The following is an 18,398-nucleotide window of genomic DNA, read 5'->3' on the forward strand; positions in this document are numbered from 1 at the left end:
GGCAACCAGATTTGAGCCTGATCAATGTATACATCTTCAAACATCTTCATTTGTGTCTTACTTTGAAACTTCATTATGCTGCAGAGGTTAGTTGAGTTCCATCTGAGAATCTAGAAAGTACAACATCACAAAGCTATACAGCAATGTATAGCATCGATGGCCAGTAAAAATGGAAACATTAAGAAAATCTGCAAGACCTGAAGGCCCATCCCTGTCTCTTGCCATAAATATTTAAGCATCACGGAATCTTGCTCACAGCCTAGCATTGCACAGGGAAGGCTTTACTCATAGCTGTGTGAAAATTACTGACACACTGCTAGTTCACATGGAATACTCTAACAATGCTGGCAGGTGTTGCTATGTTTCTGTACCTTAGAAAAAATATACAGTCAGACTTTGACTTAGTGTCCCTAAAACTCCAGCTCTCTGGAGAAAGATGGCAGGTTGGATACCTCGGGTCTTTGGAACAGGGCAATGACATTGCCTGGAGACTAAATGACGTATGAATTTGAATTAGAAGGGGAAGGTGGATTGATGGGAGAGAACCCAAGAAAGAAAACAGGAGCCTTCTATAAGCAGCACTAGGTGAAGGGAATTAGGTGGTCCAGAAGCTAGGGCTGTGCCAGCCACATTTTTCTACATGAGAAAGAACCAGTAGTCCAGTAAGGAATAAGATATACCAGCCCAAAGTTAATATTAATCCTGTAACAGTAATACGGTGACCTGCTACAAATTAATTGCTTTTTCCTGTAGCATCATCTGAGGGCAAGTACAGACCCTGGTATGAATCCTCTGACTTTGTTCCTGACAGCCCAAGGCACATCTCAGTGAACTATTAGCATGAAACAGTCTACCGGTAGGCAAGGTAGAGGACAGTGTCTTTATTGCAGGACAGAGAGATTATTCCTGGCACACCAAGTGGTTCCCTATTCTTGCTTTGAACTTCAGCTATTAATCATCTGTTTAGCCCCAGGCCATACAGCCTTGGATGAGAGCAGGATGGTGGCCAAGGGAAAAAAAGCAAGAGAGAAATCAGGATATATAGCAGAACGACAGAGGACAAAATTATCTATGAAGGAGGAAAAAAATGGGATCCCAATGGGCTCCTCAGTTTCATTTAACATGGGTCTCTGCAGCATTATCCAGTGCAGCTTCTTTCAGACAGGTGGTACAGTAGGCATAATTCTCTTCAGGTTGTGAGGGATGCCTTGGGGATGAATGTCAGCACGAGCAAGAATATGAGATGGGTATGCAACATGATTTTTGGACACACATCCTGGAAGCTGTTTGGCCTACTCCTGTTCCATCTCAAAGTAATACTGACAAAGATCCACTAGCTCCACAGAGAGCCCTGGGTGTCTGCACAGAGATATGCTGGTTTAGGTCCCTTTTCAGCTCCCTTTAGTTACAGAAAACTGTAACTTTCTAACTCTTATTCCCCAAACAAGTGTTTTTATTTGTTGTCCTCTGTAATTATCTGGTTTTCTGTCAAACTTCCTGTTTGCTTGTCTGCCTTCTCAGAGGGGCTAATCAGTCTTGCTAGAAGTCCCAAAAGAGAAACACAGCAACAATAGGTTCCTGGAAGGGAAATACTCGGGAAGAGAAAACAAAGTGGGAAGGTGAAATAACTCTCATCTGACATACTCCTAGGCTCCTGCTCTCCTCAGCTCTTCTTAGGCCAAATGTGGTTTCTGAGTATTCAATAAAACTTGCAGAAGTGTAAGCAGCTACACTGCTGTTCTGGGAGACAGATGGAAGTTTTTTATGAAGGCTGTAACAACGGCAGCTGGAGTGTGATCAGGGTCCTGTGACCCTGCCCCAGTACAAGCAAGTTCAGGTCAAAGTGGTGAACCAGAGATGTGACCATTTGCTCAGCAGCATTCCTAGCCCATTAGGCAACAGTTTTGCAGTGGTGATGGTCCTGTAATGTGTAGGACTATCCCTAAGGGAGCAAGAGGACATGTAACAAAGCAGAAATGGTGAACAGGGAAGTGTGAGAGATGATGCCACACTCCTAGTGGAGCCTGGACTCTGAAGTGAACACTGTCACAGGCTGCTGTCTGCACTGGTCCCAGTTGCAGCTGAGTGTTGGGGCGTAATGAGGCAGAGATCTCTGGCATCTCCAATCCGTATCATGGGTCACAGTTCCGCTACTGCTTGTGTCAGCTCTGGACATTACCAACTCATTTGGCTGCACAGAAGTGCCTGTCTTAACTGAAGTGCACAGACTCATTTTTACGAATTAGCCACAGTGTATGATTCTTCATGGAAGGCTCAGCCCTTTCCCACTGAAGGCAGGAGGACAAACCTTCCCTGGTCCATTTGGTATCTTGCCAGTTCAAAGGTAGCCCGTTGAAGTTTTTTACACCAATTTTAGCCGCCAGACTGAACCTGAAATCTGCTGTACCCCTGCTGTGCCTCCACAGGTGTATAAAGGCCTATAGGTGGGTATACCACACTGCTAGCCTATAGAGGTAACCACAGAAGAGAGCTGATCTACTCTCATATTCTTCTGTCCTCCTGAACTGGTAAAAATGTTGTTCCACTTACAGAGCAAGACAGGTCTTAACTGTGATTAATAACAAGATCATAGCATGGATCACAGATCATCATCACAGATCATCAACATCCTCCCTGCCCTGGAACCTGGGTGCACTCACCCATGTGAGGAAGATCACCTCTCTCAATATTAGCCCTGCACCTTTGAAAGCCATATCAATCCTTCAAATTATATGCTCAGTAATAGTAATTATAACCACAGTAACAATGGTGTTGTATCTTATGCAGGTTTGGAAGCCTGAAGGGAAACCTGCCTATCACAAAAGTGTATGAGAGATTTAAAAGTCAAAAGCAGCCCTCAAAATACTCGCCACACACTTTGGCATCTACCTTTATGCTCTGACCTCTGCTCTGGCAGCAACCTGCTTTCTCCTTCCCTTTAGAAGCTCTGCTTATCCCTGCTGGTGTTGTCAGAACAAATGGTCTCTTCTGTGCCAAACCCCTCCACATTTCCTCTGTGGACAAAACCTGAGCATTTAATACATGTGTGATTAAATAACGTAATTTCTGCTCATGGAAACACCAAAGGGTCAGCACCAGGGAGGGGAGAAAAAAATGCTTTGAGCTAGAGGATAATGTTGGACACAAACATATATAGGCTAAAACCCCCTTAATGGGCAAGTAGCAGGGGTCTGGACCCCATGACCCTGAAGCCCCTTTCTGTCCTAGTTTCTGGGTACCCGCATGTAGGAGAGGGAGAGAGAACAAGCCACTGGGGTGGAGGGAGACATACTTTTAAAATCCCCCTTGTTTTTGCAAGGGTCTGGAGCATGTCTTTGCGTTGTTTAATGGTAATCTGTTTCTTATTATTGTAATGTGATGTCCAAGGACGCTGTGTACTGACCTGGAGTAATGCTGTGTGCAGCTGTGGGAATGATGTCAGTGTCGTGCTCTTTAATAGGCATGTTCTGAGGGTTGTAGAGAGCTGAACTCCTGGAGCTGATTGCAGTGAGGAACAACATCCCTACAGCCAACACCCTGGTAAAGTGTGCCAAACAGCCCCATGCACCAGGAGATGGCAGCCATGCCTGATTTTCCATATTTTACTGATAAACATCCCATCCCCTGTTTATCCTGTTCCCTCTGCTATCAAAGACCAACCCTGTACCTTGCTCTGCTGCAGAGTTGGAGCTTTCAGAGAGTGGGTGGTCTCTGTATCCCAGCCCTTGGGATGATAACGCACGCAGAAGTTGTAAGACTGTATGTGTCCCAAAGGTCTGATATTGCCAAAAGATCATGCAGACACACGCAGGATGACGTTCAGAGAGGATGAAGGAACTACCCCCAGCCTGTGTGTAGGATGATTTTCTAGAGCTCCCCAGGCCTCGTGAATGTGTGCTTACAGTAATGGTGTATAAAGCTTGAGCATGCAAAAAGCATTACATGCATCAGTCACAGGACCAGATCTGATGAGAACGCATGTTTGTGCCAGATTTTCTGGCAATCTTTTATATCTTGTCATCAGTTGTGGCTTTAGTCCTTAGGGTGTGAGTAACAAGAGAACTGAGAGGTGGGCACCCTTGTGGAAAGCACGGCTTGGGGCAGCAGTTATACAGATTTTTGGATGCGCCTGTTCCTTGTTCATTGCAGCAAGCCATGGGATGTTGGAACAAGTAAGACTGAGGTTTTCAGCTAGCAATGCAGGCCCGTCTCCATAAGGGACAGGTTGTAAACATAAGTGGTACTCAAGAGTATATAAGCAGTAGTGAAATGTTGCCTGTATACACAGGCAAGTAAAGGTCTTAGGCTGAAAAGGTAATGTCACTGCATAACAGTCGTCCTCCAGGGAGGTATTCTTGGCAGAGACACCTAATGTGTTTGAGGTTGAATTAATTAATAATGCCAATTCAAAGAATACTTTGTAGCAAATAGTAGGAATTGGTATTTGAGAACAGAAAAAATGCTGTTGAGATGAATCACTCTAGCAGGAGAGCCAAATTCCTATAGCTAAATCACACGGATTAGCTAAACAGTTCACTCTGAATTTAATCTGCTTTAGATTCAGAAGAAGCAACCTAGGATGTATTCTGAATGTAGTGCATGCTTCTTTGCATTCACTCATTGCATTTATTCTCCTATTGTACAATGCCATCAATTGTCATGTTTCAACAAGTATCTTCAGCTCAGTGTTCGACAGCATTTCAGCAAAAGTATCTCAACTGCTTTTTTAGAAAATGCTATGTTTTCTATCAGCTCTCCAACAATTTCACTGAGAAGGACAATGGTGTTGCACAGGCCAACACCAAAAGCTGGAAGACAGTTGCCCTTTTTCAACTCTTCTTCATTTCTGGTTTTGTGAAGTATGTTTAGTCAGCACTTCTGTGTTCACTTTAGTAATTTATGAATCATGAATGGGGGTGATAGACTTTCAATCAATGAAAGAAGCATCTTGAACAACTTTAGCACTTACATCACAGATTTTTGGTAGCATTTCCAAAGTACCTATTGTCTGAACACTTTACCTGCCTTGATCTGCTGGGTGACATTGTCAACAATTTCAAAGTTACAAGTGAAAAGAATGAAGGCATCTTAATAGGATAGTGCCTGGTTGTGTCTCCAGAAATCAGAAGAGATAGATTACACATCAATCTTCTGTGTCAAATTTTACTTCCCTCACCCACATGCTACCAAAATAATGACAAAAACAGATGCTCATTTGTAAGGCTTTTATTTATATAAATAATATCCACTATGTCAAACAAATATACAACACCATGCTTGCAAATTAATGCTTTGCAAAGAACTCTCATTGCTGTTCCTGATCAAAATTCCTCAAGCTGAGAGTGACTCAGGAGCCTGAAGTTGTAGGAAACTTGTGATGCACCCAGTTGTGACCTCTCCTAGCAGGTGGAGGCACTGTGGGCATAGGGTTCTGTGCTGTCTGCCTGGGACTGGCCTATCACCAGAGGAGGTGTTTTGAGGAGCAACACAGAAGCCTCCAGCCTGACCCAGGAAGAGGAGCAGCATGGAGCGGAGAACTCACAGCCATCCTGAAGGAAATGACAGAGCACCTCCAGAATGTGTGACATACTTAGCCTTGGCAAAGCCTCAAGAGGTTTAGATGGCAGAGGATCTGTGATTTAGGCAGTGGGAAGGTGGTGGTGAGAAGGCAGGTACTATGAAACCATGTGTTCAATGTGGTAAAGACTGTGTCCACAAGATCAGGTGTTAATGAGGTTCCCCTAGTGGAAACACAGTGATTGCCATGCAGGAGGATGCTTTGATTTTGCCCCCTACAGAAGATATCCATCTGCAGGCTGTATAGCTTTGTACATGCTGGAAGTTTTTTCTGGTCAACTCCCAGACCAGTCACCAACTAGCCATATCTGGCCATATTGTGGGCAGTAAAAGGCCTGAGAAAATCAAAGATTGTGGGACTGTTAAGGTGTCTCCATCAGAAGGAGCTAGGGAGAGAGCGTATTGCACATCTGATCTAAGAGGACACGTTCAGTGGATGAAGAGTAGTGAGAGCTCCTCCCTGACATATGTGAAGAAACAGATAGTGACTGATGTGGAATCCTAGTATACCATCCAAAATGCCACAACCTCAACCTACACATTAAGTCTGAGGGACAATACAAAGTGGAAATGAATTGTGTTTTTCAATAGACACATGCTGGAAAAAAAAACATTGCAAAGGTGAAGTGTCTTGGTTGGCTCCTTTTCTGGCTGTGTGGGAGGTCCACACACTGATCAGTACTGACCCTGAGCTGCCATGTATCTCATCATAGTTAATAGGAGTTGAGTGGACTTCCTATTTCTGCAGGGGACGTGTCTTGCTGCACACCCATAATTGCAGCTCACACTTGAAAATGGCCAGCAAGTCTTCTGCTTTCATTTTAGGTTTTTATTGTCTAGATTCAACCTCTCCTAGGGCACGAAGCCTGGACCCAGATCTACTGAAGCTCCCTCTCTGGACAGGAGGCACTACAGGGCCTGGGCCTACACACAATCCACTTAGAAGACCTGCTGGTTTCAAGTGAGGTTTTTAAGTTAAGCTACCTGGGCTGTCCAGGACTCACTTCAATACTCTGCTGAGCTTTCTAGTAACTGCCCAGTTTCACTGTTAGGACATGGGCGACACCACTTAAATGGTGATGGATTTCTACTTCCTACCCACATCCAGAAGGACAAATAAACTGTCCCACAGGGTAGAACGCAGAGCAGCTCAGTGTAGTGCAGCTCTAAGAAACAAGAGACGTGCTCCCCAAAGGCCTCATGAAATATGCAGATCAGTGTGGTGCCAGTGAGAACAAACACAATTGCACAAACACCTTGCAGGCTGTCTGCTCCCACCTGGGTTAGGCTAAATCCAGAACTCCATTTAGTCGACCACTTGAATGAGCTCTGCAGGGACTGAGGGAGGGCAAATCACTCTCTGGCAATGTCATTGCAGTTCTGACTATTCACAGCTAGCAATGGATGAAGTGTGAGCCTGGGGAATGTGTCTTCAGAAGTTCAGTCTAATTCTTCTTGGAAAAGAAAAAATAAGGATAGCCTAATCTGTAGACACAGGGCTGGAAGGGAGAGGTAAAGAGGGAAGAAGATAAAGATCTTTTGTAAGGGAGAGAGTTGGTAACCAAAGAAAAAATATTTGTGAAGTCTTCTGGTTGCTGATGACTTTCACTTCAAAGTCCCAGAGTTTTAAAGGCATCTCGTAAATCATCTACTTCGTACAGCGGCTGCAGTGCAAAATATAAATGGCAGGTCAGTTGTCAAGTGAGCATAGGTTCCTTATGGGGAAGAAGGAAGGAATGGCAGGAGATGGGGTGAAGGAAGAGAAGAGGAGAAGAATGAGGAGAGGATATAGAGGAAGTTGGGGGAGAGAGGAATGAAGCACATAGAATGTGAAGACACAGGAATGCATGAAATGGCAGATGGTAGAGATGGGCAGCAAGAGCAGAGAAAACTACAAGGAAGAAGAGATGAAGAAGCTGAAGGGAAGAGACACTGAAAGGAGAAGGAGAATTTGCCCTCACCAGGAGGATCCGTCGAAGTTTCCTGGACAGGTGTACAGAGTTTTCATGCAGCCCTTCCCAGGCTTCGAATGTCTTTTCCCTGTTTTCCACAAATGTGTTCCAGCAGTAGAAGTAATCTATGTAAGGCACAGAGGAGTTAAAGAATGCTCAAGGCTGTCCCAGAGAGGACATTGACCTCTCCTAGGATCACTAAAACATCACATCCTGCCATCATCTTCTCTGGCTCCTCATCCTAGCTTCTCCCATCCTCCTGGGTCCTCCTATCCGCCCCACCCCACCCAGCTTTCCATCATCTCTTTCTCACCTGCACATCTCACCTTTGAATGTCATGATGGCAATTTGGGCCCCTGCCCTGTGCAGACGCCTCAGGCCCTCAGGCTCTGCCTTGCGGTCCTCACAGAAGTAGAGGCGTGCCGTAAAGATGCGGAGGGTCAGGTTGGGGTAGGCTCGCAGGAAGTCGGCCACGTGTCGGGCGCAGTCATAACAGGGGCTCCAGGAGGTGAACCAGGTGATGCGGTAGCAGCGGCCTGGGTCAAGGTCCCAGGCTGAGATGTAGCGCAGGAAGAGCACTTCCACATGACAGCCCATCTTTGGGAAAGAGGGAGAGGTGCAAGGCGTGAGGCGGGGAGTGAGCAGGTTGTAAGACGGTTGGGGAGGGAAGTGTGAGCAGCCCTTCTTTCCCTGCTACTTCAGGGAACCTGGAGCTGCATAAACCTCAGCACGGATATAAGACCAGGATGTCAAGATGTTCCCCATACCTTATTGCGTAGATATCCAAAGTCCAGGGAACATGATGTAGCACTATCACGGCGCTTCACAACATAGCAGAGATAGGTTTCACGTCGTCCCTTGGCCCAGCGCAGGTTCTTGAAATTGTAAAGGAAGAGTTTCCTTTTCATCAGCAGGCTGCAGGAGGAGACAAGAGAGAGATTAGCTCCACCCTGGAGCCAGCAGTTGGCCATGTCTTTGTTGAGGGCTCAGCACCAAAAATACCCTCCTCTTGTCCAGGCCTCTCAGAACAAGAAGAGCATCAGTAATTTGCATGCAATGTGTTAGGGAAAGGGTGCAGACGTGACTGTGGGGATGAAGCAGGTGACCTTGTGAGTGGAAACAGTAAGTGAATTAGTAGTGATCAGTCAAACAGCAACTATGGCTGGGTAGAGCGTGCAAATATCTGCAAATATCCAAAAGTTAGACACCAATGAGGGAGAAGGATGAAGGCATCTCAGAAGACCTGGGAAGATAAGAGGACCTGGATTTCAGTCAAGAAATATTATTTTTGCTGTATGAGATCCTGAAAAGGGGCAAGGGATGGATCAAATTAGAGCCTTTTATAGAAGACTGGACAGAGATTCTTCCTAGAATTGCTCAGAGGAAGAGCATGGTTGAAAGTGTGCAGGGCTAGGGGCTTGGATAAGGTGCCATACACTAGCTTACAGAATACATAATGGGGTAGTCGTGCTGACACATCTCCAGATACAAGTAAAATTCGCACATTAGACAAACAGTGAGACTAGAAGGGACTGCTCCCATGCCCAAGGATCCTGCTGGTGAGAGGCAGCAGGAGCACAGAAAGGATGATGTAGTAATGAGCTGTATCTAGCAGCCTCACTGCCAAGTGGAGGTACACAGACAGTTGAGAACAGCTGTGTTCACTGAGGTGAGATGCTCATCTTCCCCACAGCAATGTAAAGCAAAAATTAATGGGTTAAAAATAATCCTGTCCTTTGTCATCTTTTCCCTCTGATAAACTGACATTCAGCAGGGAGATGGGAGTCAGATTAAGTGACACTGAGCTGGATTTTTTGGGCAATCTCCAGTGAAGTCTAGGAAAGGGGAATTTGAATTTGTTAGGAATTTAAATCCAATTTAAATCTGAGAGTCTAAGCAAGTAAAGGCTTCTTGAACAAACATCCTTCATCTGTTTGCCAACATCACCATAAAGCCTGAGCACTGCATAGCACTTCAGCTCCAGTTAGCAGTGGTATCCTCTCTGCCTCTCCAGGAGCTTCTATCATTTGTGCACCCAAACACATGGCAATCACACCACAGGTGCTCATTCATATAGTCACACACATTCTCTTGCTTTTGTTACCTAGTGCACATGCTTTGCTTTCTTGTAGCACTCCCTCTTCCACCTCACACTACGTTGCCAGAGAGGTACATTCTTCCCTCATACACCCTGGCTATCCTGATTGCCCCACAGATAGGCAGGCCACTTGCACACATCCTCTTTTCTGCCATGTCACCCTCAGCCTGCAGTGCAAAAATACCTGTCTTGCTCACACAGAAAGAGCAAGCACACACATACTCAGTTATGCCACCCTTTATACAGACTTGCTCCTAGAGAAGTAGATCACATGGGAGTTGTGGCATGTCTTATCCTAGGAGAACATCCATAGAGAAGACAAAGCAGTGTAGAGTCCTGCACATGCTCAGAGAGCAAAGCATCCCTACTAAACATTTTATTCAGCTCAACAACAGCCTCAGGAATTTCTTGGAAGTCTGTCCTGTAAGCACTGCCTCAGCTCTGGTCTGCTGGGCTTGCAGGTTGTGTCAGAAGTAGGGCAGAAACTGATCCCATTGCGTTTCATCACCCCTTTCCCTGGCAGTTCACATTGTGTGTGTGTTTCTCCTGTCCACTTTTCTCTCTTGCACTGTATGTTCTTCATCATCAGTTTTGGTTTATTTCTTACACTTAAAGCTGCCCCACTTCCCACCACCTTAGATTTACCCTGTTTCTCTGCCTTTGTACAAACGCATATGAACATGTGTATATTCCCTAATATACACACACACAAACACACACACATGTTGGTTCCCTCTCAAAACCGTCAACCAGTGGTTCATCTCAGGCTTCTCCCTCTTAGACATGTGTTATTGACGAGAAGTGGAGAAGACTGTGTCCTGTAACAGAGGTGCTGGTGTGGCAACACCCCTGCCATGTGTGACAGATCTTCAGAGAGTATAACACAGACAATCACAAGGGAAATGAGCAGGTATGATAGGCCAGAGGATTGCAAAGCATTTACCTGGAGTGTACCACAACAGCAGAAAACAGAGAGGAATTGTGAAAAATGCAATCACTTGTTGAAGAACCATGTAAGCCAGGTGAAAAGCGTTGACAATTATGTTGATGTTTCATCAATGGAAAAATGCTTTTCAACACACAAAAAAAGTTTAGGGAAAACAGGATTTCCATTTTCTCTCTCTCTTTTTTTATTTTTAAGTTTTGGGAAAAAAAAAATTTGCTTTCAAATTGTTTCTGATTCTTCTTCTAACTTTCCCTTTTCTCACTTCTTCCCATTTTTCTTTATTCAATAGTTTTGCCCCGTGAAACAGCACGTGGATGCAAATAAGAGTGAAGAACCAGAAATGACCCTCAAACCCCAAAAAATTGAATTATGATCACTTGGGTTATTTTTCAGTGTCAGAACAAAGTGAAGACAATTTTGAATCACAAAAGCCATTTGTTCAACTGGAACTGTTCATTAACATCAGTTCATGTTTTCCCTTCTATCTGGAGCTAACCATCCCAAGGTTTTTTTTGCTAAGGAGAATTTAGGAATGTGACTGATACAAGAAGACGAATAAATGAACAGATGTTGCATGGAGCAACTGAGCAGATTTGTGGTTAAGTATCAAGTGCTGGATACATGTGCAACTCCTATAGCTATAGGATAGTTCAAGGGAAAACAGCAAGGACACAGAAGCTGTGATTCTATGTGCAACTCCTATAGCTATAGGATAGTTCAAGGGAAAGCAGCAAGGACACAGAAGCTGTGATTCTATGTGCAACTCCTATAGCTATAGGATAGTTCAAGGGAAAGCAGCAAGGACACAGAAGCTGTGATTCTATGTGGGCACTGAAGAAGCAGATTGAACAGGGACCTTCTCCTCAAATAAAGATTTGTGAAGTCAGTCCTCAAATCAGAGTGAAGACCCTTGGGTGTGTGAATGATATGCAATTGTGGAGAGTGACTAGTGATAATTACCTCACAGAGCAATTGCAGTGCAAATAGAGGAATCCAGTGCTGGAACAGTCTGTGCTTACCAGCACAAGTGAAATCTGGTGTGAGAGAAAGAACAGGTGGATAAGGAGAGAAGAGAGGGCAGGGATCAAGGTGTTTAAGTGGCAGATAGCATTCAAATGTTTGTCTTTCTATTATCTCCTTTTGTTTCTAGAAAAGAAAAATAATGAAAAGGAACAGAGAATAGTCACGAGAAAGAGAAATGACAGAAAGGGAAAAGAGTACAGAGTGGCAGACAGTCAAAGAGAAAGAATGACTGAGACACAGAGATGCAAGATATGAGAGCTGATCGAGGCAGGGAGTTAGATCACTGAGTCAGATGGGGAAAGGGACCGTGAGCACCAAACAGGGAGCAGGTTAATTCTAAGAGAAAGACCCTCATTTCTTATATGAGCAAGAAACTGGAGGCACTTATTTTACCTGTCCATGACTGCCAGGGTCTCTGTCAGGTGGTGGTATTGCAGGGAGGTTGTCTTGCAGGCTCCGTCTGTGCAGCCCTCTGACTTGATGTACAGAAATGTGGATTCCCCTTGAGTTCCCTCTCCATTCACCCCTGTCTACCCTCTGCCAGATTTCATCGGGCTGTGGTTGAGGGAGGAGTTAGAAAGGTCTCTGGAGCTGCAGAAGCTGAAGAGCAAAGGGTTGAGATGAAAAGGGGCATTGGTTCTGAAAGATGCTCAGCAGTCATTGGTCACCTCCCCCCGCTGCACTCCCCATTGGGCCCTCTCCACCTGCAAAATTATTCTGAATTAATATCAATAACATAACGAGGCAGGAAGCATTGTCTAGTGGTTAGAGGAGGGCCTGCAACCTTGTGTACCACTAATGTAAATGTGGGCAAAACCACACTACCCCTCTGGGCCTTGGGCCATGCAGCTGTGCAGTGAAGGTGGTGACCCTGCCCTGTCCCACTACAGAGAGAGCTCTGCACAGTGCCCCGCAGCCATACGGCTGGAAGGAGCTCAGGGAACACCAAACTTGGCAGGCTTACTCCCTCCTCCACATCCCCCTGAAAGGCCCAGCAGCTACTTAACAGCATGGGGCAACACCAAGGCCCAAGAGCAGACTGAGAAGGACCCAGCTCTGGAGACAGCCTGGAGTGTGATGAGGAGTACCTGGCCCCACTTCAGCACCTGAACATGGCCATGGGCACCTGGGCCCTGTCCACACACCAGGAGTGGTAAAAAACCTGCATTGCAAAGCTGTTTGCAAAGGACCTGTGGGGAACGACTCAGGGCCCGATCCTGCTGTTCCATGTGGCACCAGCACTGAGATCTGCCAGCAGCAGAGTGGCTGTAGGGATCCTCCATCTGACGGCTGCACCTGGCAAGCGTGTGGTTGTACAGTGGTGTCGTGCCCGGGCTCATGCTCAGGATGCACACGCTTTGTTCTGCCAACATCACGCTCTGTTGCCCAGCCACTGCTCCACCACAGCCCTGCAGCTCCTACCTGGGCACCCATCCCCTCAGCAGGACTGAACGACAGCTAAGGGATAGGGCAGCATGTTCGGTCAGGCAGGGTGTGGAGGAGGCAGCCAGGGGATATTCTGTTGCTTTTCTGCCTCAAGTGGGGCATGGTCAATGCTACGCCTGAGAAACAGGGCTTTTGTTTACCTCATGCTAGGGTAGTTCTTCACTTTTTTCTCTGCTTCACTTACTTTCCTTATTAATCTTACTGACGTTCAGCATGCTAAGACTGTGTGAAACCGGTATATGCAAAAACATGAAAAGGAGAGATGAGTTGCCAGAACAGAGTAGGCGATTCTCTAGCCCAGCCACTTTGACAGGACTTGTCTTTGAGAGTGGCTGTTGTGGCACAATTCAGGGAAAGGAGAAGCACTCCTGGAAAGTCCAGGGCTGGGCTGTCCTGCTCCTTGAGGAAATGTCTGGGAAGGCCATACACACAACAAAACGCAAAACGACATTTTGGAAGTTACATTGGTTTCAAGAGTTGTGGCAATTATCCCCTTTGAGGATCTGGCTCCTGGTGTTTGACCCAAGCTAGAAAAGCCTGCAGTCCTGCCCTATCCTACTTAGAGTTAAAAAGGACACTCCTGCTAATGAAACAGCTGTCTTCTTTCAGCCTTTCCCCTAGCAACACCTTGTGACAAACCTCCTCAGACAGACCAAGAGTCATTTTATCCCTCTTTCATACTAGTTTTTTATTTTAATAATGCAAGGAGGATGTTTGTTACACAGGACGTTAAAAATAAGAAAAGGAAAAAAAAATGCAACACACCCCAGGAAATCTGCTTCTTATATACCACAACTCTTTGTGTTACATCAGATAAATAAAGGTAGCTTCAGCTTTATTCTTGTTCTGGCTCCTAATTTCCGTAGTCAAAACCCTGGAGAAAATTTAACACAACATTTTCTGCTCTGAAAACAGTCAATAAATATCTTAATGGTCAGCCTGGTATCTCCTATAAATTAAATTTTGGGTAATGATTTTCTAAAAGGTTTGACATGTCAGTTGTCATAAAACATTTAACTAGATCCTTTCTCTGGTCCTGCCTGTAAGTGGAATTCCTTCTTTGATGTTTAAAACATCATCTATTTTCCTTAAATGTTGAGAGCCCCTTTGCTCTCCACAGAGATGAAAAAGAAAGAATGAGCAAATGAAAAGCTGAACTACATTTATGTCAGTCTTCGGCAGGGCTCTCTAGTCTAAATACTAACATAGAATTTCTAATGCCCTTCATTTAGACTGGCAACTTCATACTGGAGGTGTGAGTGCACAAAGTCAGTGGCAGCAATTCTCTTCTTCTAGCTCTAATCCCCAGAGCATAAACTTGTTAATGTGAATGTGTTTTTAGTATCTCATAGCAAGTCCAGGGCGACACTTTGAGAGAGACCTTCAGCTCCTATGCAGTTCTGGCTAAAGTGGGAGGTGCAGCCTCTTGCCAAGGCAAGATCTTGCTCATTAGCAAATGTTATCTCTGCTCTGCTAAAAAAAAATCGTTTGGAAAACCATGAAAAAGTTGCTGATCTGTGATCTAGGTGCTAGTCCAGCTTCCTCCTTGGCTGTGCTGTAAGTTGCCAAATCTTTAACACATGGTGAGACTACTGTGGCTAGGAGCTAATACACAAGGAGAGATGCTGGCCACTCTGGTTTTCCTTCCTCTCTCCTCGATGCAAACTTATTTGGAGAAGGGGCTGGGGGTGGGAGAAAAAGACAGTTTTACTGAAGATTATTCCATCTCTGTTTGTGGCCAATTAAAGACTAGAGGGGAAGGCTAGAAAGGGTCTCTGTTCTCATGTGTTTGGAGTGTTGTCTAGCAAGAGACTGCTCCAGCTTATCAAGATCACAGAAGGGTGTTCTAGCATCCCTTCAGATTACTTGTGCTAGGGGTTCTATTCTCTGTCTTGAAGTGAGAAAAACAGAGAAATAACAGCAGGCTGAAGAGCAGTGGTCAGGTGTAAAGGTGGAGGGGGAACATACTAAAGATTCAGAAAGAAAACTGCTAAGAAATCAAACAGCGAAAATGCGGTGAATAATTAAAAGTAATTACCCAGCCCCAAAGCAGAGGAGGTGTTGCTTGTTTAGTCAACAGGAAGCCATGTGTTGGTGTGTACAGATATAAATACATATTTATTTTTTCCATTCACCCTTTGCTCAGAAATCGCATTTTGAAACAAGCACCAACATTACCATTTGGTTGTTTCTTATGCTGAACACAAAAAATGCAGACACCTGCTTCCACTTGCCTCAAGCAAAAACCTCAAGCAGTAAAACTTTCTCTGCTCAACAAGTGCTGATGCACCATGGACACTGGCTTGCACAGACACCTCAACAGGGGGATGGTAGAGTTCCTTGCAGTTAGACACAGGCAAATAAATAAGCTGATGTGTTGATTTATTATAAGCACATATAATGTATTATGCTTATTTAATAAAATAATATATTAAGAATAAGCACATACTAAAGCATTCCTTTATTATAAGCATGTTACATTATATTCTGTGTTCATTCCACAAAGATTTATCACCCTATTTTAAACAGGCCCAACACATAGGTAATAGGCTTGCTCAGGCACCTCTGCCAGGCAGATCATTCCCTTTACTCCAGTCCTAGGTGTAAATAAAAACCGCACTAGACGTAGAGGCAGCTTGCTGTCTAGGACGTGGAGAAAAGGGCCTTGTCCTTAGAGCTGCCAACTCATATTGTGATACAGCTGTGGATGCCATGCATGGGGAGAAGATTTCAGCAGTGGCAAGGCACAGCATTGTCTTTCATGGTGTGGAATATTTGGCACCATGGAGATATATGAAAGCTGTGAGGATGTGTGTGAGGTCTGCCTGGGTTGTACATCACCAGGAGGGGCAGGGGGTTGCAAATGCAAATCTAAAGCCCTGTGGGGTAAGTGTTGCTGAGGCTCCACCTATATTAGATAAGAGCAGGGATCCAAGGTCATGAGAAGGAAGTGGGAGGGAGAAAAGGCAGGAGTTCAGGATGTGTGGGGGTGCCACTGGGAGGAGTGGGTTTATGAAACCTGGACCCCCACCCTGTGCACCACTGCATGCTGCAGAATTGTAGGTGATGCCACTGATGCAGAATTGAGGGCGACTGGCTGCTGGGTGTACACTAAGATTATGCGTTATGATGTGTTTTACTAGTAATTTGGCTTTCCAGGCTTGCACTGCAAAACATTTACCTGGAGATTGACTCATGGTTTATTTTTGTTCCACTGTTGAGCTTGTTTTGGTGCTGGGGGATAAGGCAAATTAGAGTGAAACTATTGAATTGAGTACACATTCTTCAACCACAGTCCTGTGAGCGCCTTTCATTCTTGCCCTGCAGTTCTCTACTGGCCCAGCCTTGGGCTCCTTATAGGAACTAATGACCCTTAATCCTGCCTCTGTGACCCCACAATTTTTTCTCTCCCTGCCTATATTAATTCCCCCCACCACATCTTTAGGCAGCAGCAGTTCTATTCCTTGTTACCAGTGATTGACACCTGCTGTAATCACCAGCAGGAAGGGATGAAAAGGGGCTGGGTTTGGTTGGGGAGTTTAAGGTTTGGTGAATGTGTTCCTCACCATGAATGCAGGTAAGAAATGTGACCAAGTTCCACATGCATGCACTAAATGTCCTCAAGTGTCTTCTCTATCTTGAGGCTGTGACATGGTTGTCAACTTATCTCATTTACAGTCAGAAAAACACAGAGTCTGCAATCAAAGCTGTCGAGAGCTGGGGGTGGGAAAGTACCCACCAGAGCTGGTTGCACCTTGCTGCTTCCCATAGCAGTGCACGCACCTCCAACCTCCAGTGCACCCTGCCCATCTGACTTGGCTTCTGATTCAGCACTGTACAGATCTGGAGAATACCCTGTTTTTGCACAGGAAACTGGAAGCTGCATTCCAGTGTTACTCTCTCTTCTCCTACACCTCAGGCGTTTGGCCTGGGAACCCTAGGCCCTACTCCCAACCACATCTTCACCCTCCTTAATGGAAGTCACTGGCTCCATATCTCTGCAATCATCTGCTAGTCATGAGGAGAAACTCAGTTTTGCACCGCAGTTTTTCACAATGAGACTCATCTTGTAGCTGTGGTTATGCTTTCACAGACCAAAGTTGCCTGTTACTAGCTCCTGTTTGTGCAGGTGCAATAGCTCATGCTATTCAGTGCAAAAAGAGCTTGCACCTGGGGCCTGGGTGGTAAATCCTGATTTTAATTTCCCTGTTGTCTTTAGAGAAGTCCTTTGCTGGAGAGGCTGGGACAGAGGTGCTTGGAAGCTCACTAAGGAGCAGCATGTTGCACATTCCTTGGCTTGCAGTCATGTGTTAAGAGTTCCCTGCAGTTGTACAAGCTTTCCTTGGCTGGAGATCCTCCTGAGCATTGTTCTTGCATCTTACAAAGTTTTCTTGTCAACAAAGCATGTGTTTTCAGAAGATTCAAGATCGCCTTGCTAGTTCTTGTCTTCCTCCCCATAAAGTTCAGAGCAGCCTCTGTGCACTTATCACGGGCTACATCCGGAAGGTTTGTGGGATGCCACCACTAACCTCTGTTCCCTAGTGCCAAAGTGTCAGGCAGTGGAACTAGGGGCTGTTCCTGCTACCTTGATACTTTTCCAAGGGCTTAGTGCTCTCAGCAATGGGGGTGGAATGGGAGACCCATCCTGAGGCCAGTGAAGAGAAGGAGAAAGGAGTGGAAAGTTATTCTCATTGCATGATAAAGGTCTCCTTTGCTGTTATACCTCTGCTGTCTTCCTTGCTAGTGCACTGTCATGCCTAGCTGTGCTGACTGTTAGCATCAGTATTTCTTTAACCGTGACCACATGGGAGGCTCCCAAGTTTCTGGGGTAAGTTGTGAGGTTAGAGTTGTGACACACTTGACTTGGCTGCCCAGGCATGGGAGTCTGAGAGCTTCCCAGCTAATTTTGTAGAGTTTAAAAATACCTTTTCATGTTCCAGCCGAAAGCATGGGTGAAAAGGTTGGTAGAAAATTCGAGAAAGCAGTAAGAGAGAGAAGAGGAAGAATATGAAGGGGAAACAAAGACCCTGTGAAAGTACTTATTATGAATTATTATTATCAGATATTTTAGTTCACTGGTGCCCACTAGTTTTAGACAATGCTTGCAGCATCATGTCTGCTTCTCACTCAGAAGTGGCCCCAAATTACTATGTCTCACTAAAATATACAGCTCTTGCATTCACATACACAAACAGTTCGTTTTCCTTTTCACAGTCTGTACTCAACCAGGGGACACCATGTTCACTCATCTGCCCTATCATTTCTTTGCAGGTACAGGTAGGTCAAGTAAGGCACAGACATATTTACTTTAAGATGGCTAGCTTGGTCCAATCTTGATTTGGAAAACTGGTGATAA

At 45.2% G+C, this 18,398-nt stretch overlaps 1 protein-coding gene across 2 annotated transcripts; it reads right to left on the minus strand.

Annotated features, from left to right (window-relative positions):
- Positions 1 to 5,211: 5,211 nt before the first annotated feature.
- On the minus strand, positions 5,212 to 12,302 carry LOC135578135 (single-stranded DNA cytosine deaminase). 2 transcript variants are annotated; one of them, XM_065048377.1, is made up of 5 exons: positions 11,990 to 12,302; positions 8,297 to 8,444; positions 7,843 to 8,126; positions 7,539 to 7,654; positions 5,212 to 7,241 (listed from the first exon to the last, which is right to left on the minus strand). In XM_065048377.1, exons 1-4 carry the CDS (start codon positions 11,995 to 11,997, stop codon positions 7,582 to 7,584), a joined length of 513 nt encoding a protein of 170 aa, XP_064904449.1. In that variant the 5' UTR covers positions 11,998 to 12,302; the 3' UTR covers positions 5,212 to 7,241; positions 7,539 to 7,581. The 2 variants fall into 2 exon arrangements, with proteins under 2 accessions (XP_064904449.1, XP_064904448.1); XM_065048376.1 differs by having other exon boundaries at positions 7,856 to 8,126; positions 11,990 to 12,288.
- Positions 12,303 to 18,398: the final 6,096 nt, after the last annotated feature.

The sequence above is a fragment of the Columba livia genome, unplaced genomic scaffold (assembly GCF_036013475.1).
Source record: "Columba livia isolate bColLiv1 breed racing homer unplaced genomic scaffold, bColLiv1.pat.W.v2 Scaffold_82, whole genome shotgun sequence".
Classification (NCBI taxonomy): Eukaryota; Metazoa; Chordata; class Aves; order Columbiformes; family Columbidae; genus Columba; species Columba livia.